Source organism: Camarhynchus parvulus, chromosome 5 (assembly GCF_901933205.1).
Source record: "Camarhynchus parvulus chromosome 5, STF_HiC, whole genome shotgun sequence".
NCBI lineage: Eukaryota > Metazoa > Chordata > Aves > Passeriformes > Thraupidae > Camarhynchus > Camarhynchus parvulus.
Window position 1 is genome coordinate 54,701,902 of NC_044575.1, and position 7,081 is coordinate 54,708,982.

Sequence of the window (7,081 nt, forward strand, 5' to 3'; positions counted from 1 at the left end):
AAGCAGGGCTGTGGTGTGCTTTCACCCCCAGCAGCCACAACTATTCACACATGACATTGCTGTCATTCTCTGTAATTGGGTGCTAGGTCACCTCCCCTTCAGCTCCCGAAGAAAGGCAACATGCACAAACACACAAACGTGGTGCTGTCAGTGTGATTTTCTTCAGGAGCCTTGAATCAAGAAATCACTTGTTAGACAGCCACCTAGCGTTGGGTACCAGTGCTCACAAAAACCACACGGGCAAAGGTTTAAGAGAAAATTCAAGAAAAAAAATGAAGAAATCATTGTTTTTCCCCACAAATTTACAAAAGCCATAAAAATAATCTTTGCAAACCAACAGCTATTTAGTTATACAGTCTACAAAATTCTGTTGTGAACCTCAGGCCTTCCCAAAGATAGAAGTTCATATTGATAAATCAACACTACTTTTTACTAGCTCTATGAAAATTCTTTTAAGTCTTCAAACAGAAAATTTGCAATTCTATGTGTCTGCTTCTCCAAAAGCCTTTTCTCTGACTCCAAGCCCCCTCCTGTGCCCACGTGCCCTTCCACAAACAAATTCATGCAGGAAACAAAAGTCCAGGGTCCACACAGGTTAAGGCCAGCACATGGTTCTAAGCATACAATGCAACAGCCGGCTCCAAAGATTAAAGAACTTGTTAGCATTTCTTTCTGTGGACTGCAACAGTGAGCTGAATTTAAATTTATTAAGTGAATTTCCCAGAAATTCAGACAAAGGACAAACCATACTCCTTTAGCTCTGCTGGAAATGGAGAGAACATGGTTCCCATGTCAGCAGAACCCCACACCCTCCTGTGGGATTACAGACACAGTGCTCAGCTGGTGAGGACACAGCACACACCGAAGATGACACCAGGTGTGTTTCTGTCCCTGCTGTGAGTATCAGGGCCCAGGGTCTGTGCAAAGAGTGCCAAACACAGGACCTGGCAAACACCTCCTCAGAGACAGTGACGCTCCAGAAGAAGCCTGTCCTCAAAGGGGAGGGTCTGGCTTTACTGCCTGGATCACAGATTCCCCAAGGGTTTCATAACCATGCAGCAGAAATGCTCCTGCTGCAGCCCTGCAGAAACAGCTGCATGAGGCTGATGGTCCTCCCCAGGTCCTGCACCATCCTGGTCAGAGCTGTTGTCCCTGCAGCCATTCCTCCTTGCAGCCACCAGCACTGCCATTGCTCACCTCCTGCTGCTCCCATGACCAACACCATAATGTGGAAAAACAAACTTTCCCATCTCCAAACCACCACGGCACCATGTCCAACCTCAGGACAACTGCATTGTCTTAAAATGCTGTGAGGGGACTGCAGAGAAGAATGCCACAGAACATTCCACCGCACCCAAAGGAGGCACAGAGAAGTCTCTCCTCAGGGAAGTCACAGGTTTGCTCAATGAGTGGCACTGGAATAGGAAATCCTGGGAAAGACCATCTGAACACTGCTGGCAATTCAACAGCTGGCTCCAGCTGCAGGAAGACATCATTTAGAGCTGGAATGAGTCCACATGTCTCCCACCCTCTTGTCTCATGCTCCACCACTGCATGCTCCTGGCACACTGTCATTATCTCCTAGGAAAAATGCCTGCTACTTTCTACCACTTCCACACTCACAAAGTTTTTTAACCACCTTTTTGGTTGTGCCAGCACAAATACATGCGTGAACTCTCTTCAGACCAGATAAATACATGAAGATATTTCAGCTTTTTTAGATGCTTTTTCATGATATCCAAGGTGGGTCTGAGACACAGCAATTGAGGCACTTGGCAAATGTGGAAGACTGACAACAGCACAACAGAGTTTAACATAAAGCTGAATCTTTTAAACTTGCAAGAGTTTGCCCCAAACATGAATTATGATACCACATTCCCATGCTGCAACATGCATGCAGGTCTGCTTCCCAAAATGGGCACTGCATATAATACCCTACTATCAGGTGATTTAATCAGAGGACAACACAAGAACAATAGGTAAGGACTCAATCCACCTTCGGACTGAGTGGCTGCCAGCACTCCAGACAATATTCTAGGCCTTATCTACAAAGGTTTGCCTTCTGAAGGAACAATATTGAGATTTCACTCATTCCACAAAGGGGGACACAGCAGTTCCCTGTAAGCTGGTGCTGATGTGCACAGATCACAGATCTGTGGCCCTGTTTTCCACCAGACAATGTTTTCTCCTCTCTTATCAACTCTTTAGAGCAGGGTCACACTTTTTTAAACTGAGCCTGCACAGCACTGAACACAAGGGTTCTTGCTTGTATTTGGGGCCACCAATAGCACTGGCAGGTCACTTTAACTCAGCCCATCCACAGTGTGGGACCCTTCAGTGCAAGCCTGAAACACTGTGGATAGGATCTGGTAAAAGAAAGCTCAGGGATCAGGGAATTTTTTTCACTTCAGACTAGATTTACCTGGAGTTACAATAGGAACTCTGGGGAAAAAAAAATTAAGGCCCAGACTGAAAAGGCAGAGGAGTTGTTTACTGCACTGTTACCCCCAGCTGTAAGTTCAGCCTGATCACCACTTTATTGATAAGTGGTGATCTAAACCCAAAGCTGTGAGGGGAGCTAAGTCTTCCTTGCCACCACAACTCATCAGTCACTCTTCCAGAGCAGAAATGTTGGTCCACTCCTGGTCCTACCAACCAATTATGGCCAAGCCAGAGTTTTCCAAACCTGGGCTCTTTCAGATGATAAAGCCTGAACTCACTGCAGGGCACATAAACTGTAAAGAAGAGCCACTACCATGTTTTGCTCTGCTTATCTCTTTAGACACAGTAACAGAGATTGTTTTTTCTTCTGGGAATACCAGCAATAAACGTGAAGAATACTGTATTTTTATTACCTTCAACCCACCATATCCTGCACACTTAAAGCACTGCTTTTCTTCCTCCCATCAGTCATTTGTTTACTGTGCTGTTATACAATAACTCATCTTTCGTAACTCATTTGCCAAAGAGGCAAATTTAATTTGTAGCAAGATCTAAGGCAGAATTACTAAACAGCCACTCAAAGAAGTAGAGGAAAGCCATCCTCAGGTAACCAGCCAACTCAGATTGATGCAGAACCCATCCAATATTTGATATATTTCACAGACTGTGCAAGCTTCTTGTTTGTACTGACAGAAGCAGACTAGATGCATTTTGATGTTGATGCATTAAAATCAACACCAAAATCCTACAGAGAAAACAATGCCTGCTGTGTTCTCCTTCCCATGCCCAGCCTAAACACATTTTCCATCCTCACAGGTAATACTCAAAGCCACTGAAAATGTCAATTTTCCTTTGTGCCTCTTCTGAGCCTTCCAAAGGTGTGAACTACCTTTATCACTTCATCAAATTTTCCTTATTTATAGAGGCAATGAAATGCTCTCAAAGTACTTATTCTCTTTACATGTTTCACAAGAATAAGAACGCCAGTATCTACCTGATTTTTGTTTAAATAGCTGGCATGGTTGTGAATTAGCTATTTTTTCATCTGTTTTGAGGAAGGGGTGCTTGGTGGCTGGAGGTGAAAGTTCACAATACTTATGAGCATTGATTTAAAATACACACAGAAACCCAGCATTACATAGCTGAACATTACTTGTTTGATTCAACTCATTTGTCAATATTTGAGTAACTTACAAATAAACATTTTTCTTGATTAAAGGGTAAAGTCACAAAATCCACCCCCTACAAGACAGTGAAAACGTTTTGCAGCTGATATAAAGTCAGGGACATTCCCTTTCTACAACAGGAAGTTCAGTTGAAAATTCCTAGAAAAACCACATGCCTATCACTGCTGCTGCTGCCAGACTCTTGGCCTGGAGGTGAACTCTGAACAGTGAGAATCCCTTGGACCAGCAGTTCTCCGGGGGTCTGGAGGAAAGGGATAGCTGTCCCCAGGGTGGACAGCCCAATTCCTCACGACTCCTTCAAGAACTCCACCAGAAAAAGGCAGAACTGCCTAAGGCCTATAGGGAGTAGGTGATGCTTTTCCTATATTGAACATAAACACAGCACAAATAAAGGAACTGAAGGACAGCTGAGCAACTGCAATTATTTTTCCATTTTGTGGTGTCTTCAGGTCAAGATTTGATGATTCTGGAAGACAAACTTCAGCCAAACACCTTAAGAGATGTGCTGGAAGTTAATCAAACCTTTCTCCTGCATGTGCCTATCAAAAGCTCATGCCTCTTCTCAGGTGTTTGCACATCATGAATGTCCTCTGAAAACTGGTAGTTTATAGCTGCTACTATAGTACAGAAAACAAACAGAAATAAAAAAATCTCACCCCTATATCTTTAAAATTAAGTAATGCAACATGCCATGCCAAGGAAGCTAGAAGTTTTAAGGTGAATTATCACTGTACCCCAACTAGCATCTTTCCAGGACCTATTGCACTTCAGGGTGACTTTCTATGACAGGAAAGAAACCTACAACAGGCAAACCATGAAGTCCCACCAGCAGCAAGCACAGGCAGCACAAAGTGTGCTGGTCCCAACACTGCCAAAAGCATCAGGTGGAATGAAGCATGTAAGACTGAGAGACTGCAAAACGCAGGTGGTACTGGCTCCAAAAATACCAGGCAAAAAACATGCAAGCAGCCTTTCCTCATGGATATTCAAATTCAAGGCACATTAGGCCTACTTTTCAGTACTGCTCCACTGTTGGTTAGATATAACTGTGCCATACACAGCAATACCTAAAAGAATTAACTGCTTTGCTGAGATTACTTTATACCTTTTCAAATGTAACCTTTCTACCTGAATTCCCTGATAATATCCACAGGAGATACCCAATGAACCTACCTAACTGAACCCTGTTTCCACAGAATGTAACAGAACCACTGCACTGCATTTCCTCCAGGATTAGGGAAATTTATTTGGCTTTCTTACCAAATGTGTGCGTTGAGTGGCAGCAGGAAAAACAAGCAAAGGTTATTTTTTTTAAAGACACAATGCAGGCTCACCTATACGCAGGGCTTGCCAGCTAAGTAAATCCTGAAAAGTACAAGAACACTTTTTCTTTCAAAGTTTCCCAAACCTTTTAAATAGCTTTGGCAGGACACCTGTGACCATTCAGCTATGTGTTATCCAACATGTGGATTAACTTATTTTGCTTTAAAGAGGAACAGTCGATGCTTGTAGAGTATGAAAACAGAGCCCATACCCAAAGCACATGTTCCTAATTCCTGCTCATAAAGCATCCCACCAGCCCAGCCTGCCGGCACAGCAGCTTTAGGTCAGCTCTGGTTTCACACCTGCCTGGGCTCTCATCTCATTTCACCCATGCTGAGCAGCACCAGGTGCGTTCTGGGGCTGCCAGAGGGACCCCACCAGACGCACCGCTGGTTTCTGGGGAGCAGTGACAGCACTTTGCACTCTCCTTGAGACCTTTACAACCGTACTTCGTCCAGTAACTCCCAGTTTACAGCCAGGAAGAAGCGAGCTTTGGCTGCAAGCTAGTGAAAAAGCTTTAGGGTGTCTCCAAACCTGCTTCGTCCACAGAGCCAGAGCAAAAGCCCCCCCAGCCCCATGCCGCTCCAGCACACCCGGGGACGGCCGGGGCATCCCCGAGCTTCCGTGCACACCGAAGGGCAGAAGCCCCGCGGCTCCCAGACTTTCCCGCACGAGGGAACCCGGCCGAGCGCTGCGGGCAGGGCGGGCGGGTGGCCCCGCTACGTACCCGGAGACAATCTTGCCGCTGAGGATCTCGGCGGGGGCCATGGCGAGGGCCGGAGGGCGGGCGAGCAGCGGGCCTGCAGAGGTGAGCACGGCGGGGCTCCGGGGCACTCTGCGGGACGCGCTGTGCCCGCGGCCGCCCCACTCCCGCCCCACGTGGCCCGAACTTCCCGCGGCCTCGACCCCGGCCCCGCCGCGCAAGCGCTGCCCCCGTCCCGCCCCTCCGCGCTCCCTCAGCGAGGGTGGCTGGAGCGGGGCCGCTCCGTGTCCCGCCCCTCCACTGCTCCCTCAGTGCGGGCGGCGGGGCCGGGGCCGCTCCATGTCCCGCCCCTCCGGGGCTCCCTCAGTGCAGGCGGCGGGGTCAGGGTCGCTCCGTGTCCCGCCCGCGGCCCGGCTGCAGTGCAGGGGAGCGGGGCCGAGCGCCGCGGCGAAATGGCCGCCACAGCAGCCTCCAGAAGGGCTCCGAGGCCGCGCTCCCGGGCGTACCCGGCCCTGCTCAGCGGAGAGCGGGAGGGAAAGGGCAGCCCCGGAGGGAGCTGAGCGTTTCAGCTGAGCTGGGCTGTGCACAGCGAATAAATACGGAAATCCCACGTCGGTGTAGGAATAATCTGTGTTTCTTATCCTCTTGTGGTTCTTGTAACAGGTCATGCCAAGAGTAGAAGTTAAGGGCAGAATAATAGATTCACAGAGTGGTTTGGGTTGGAAGGGACTTAAAAGATCATCTAGTTTCACCCCAAAGCCAGGGGCACCTTCCACCAGACCCTGCCCAACCTGACCTTGAGCACTGCCAGGGATGGGACAGCCACAGCTGCTCTGGACACCCTGTGCCGGGGCCTCACCGCCCTCACAGTAAAGGATTTCTTCCCAAATATCTAAATCTACCCACTTTTCGGTTTGAAGCCGTTCCCCCTTGTCCTATTGCTACATGCCCTTGTAAAGCATCTCTCATTTGTATAAAAATAAGTAATTTTAGTTTTCAGGATTTCAACACATTTGTCCAACATAGAGTTGCCAAACGAGTGGCTGACCAGAAAGAGGGCAATGAAAAGGATGTTGGGATTGTGGCCCAAATTCATAAAAGTTTTCAAGAGTGAGAAACAGGTTCCCAACAGTGGCTTCTAAGGGATGTATTTGTACTAAATAATCCAATTAGAACTGGTGAAGGTGGTATTTTTGTGTCAGATCCCTGCAGTTGTCTGTATGTACTGTTATTTGTATAACCAATGCTTTTCCTTACTCTGCAGACCAGTGCCCGTTTTAGGACCTTTCTTAGAGACTTGGTTGTCAGTGGTTTTCTCACACATATGGCAAATGAGTGATTAGCATCCAGCCAGAGCTGGGGATGGAAAAAGCAGTTGAATATCACTGAGACAGACTTGCCCAGGCAAGATAATGCTGTGACCCAG

General features: G+C 47.5%; 1 protein-coding gene across 1 annotated transcript in view; it reads right to left on the reverse strand.

Moving 5' to 3' along the window:
* MTHFD1 (methylenetetrahydrofolate dehydrogenase, cyclohydrolase and formyltetrahydrofolate synthetase 1) overlaps window positions 1-5,861 on the reverse strand; it is a 40,251-nt gene extending 34,390 nt beyond the window's left edge. The window contains exon 1 of the mRNA XM_030949943.1: window positions 5,680-5,861. Coding sequence (XP_030805803.1) covers window positions 5,680-5,720 — 41 coding nt within the window. The 5' untranslated portion in view covers window positions 5,721-5,861. The remainder of the gene's footprint in view (window positions 1-5,679) is intronic.
* Window positions 5,862-7,081: the final 1,220 nt, after the last annotated feature.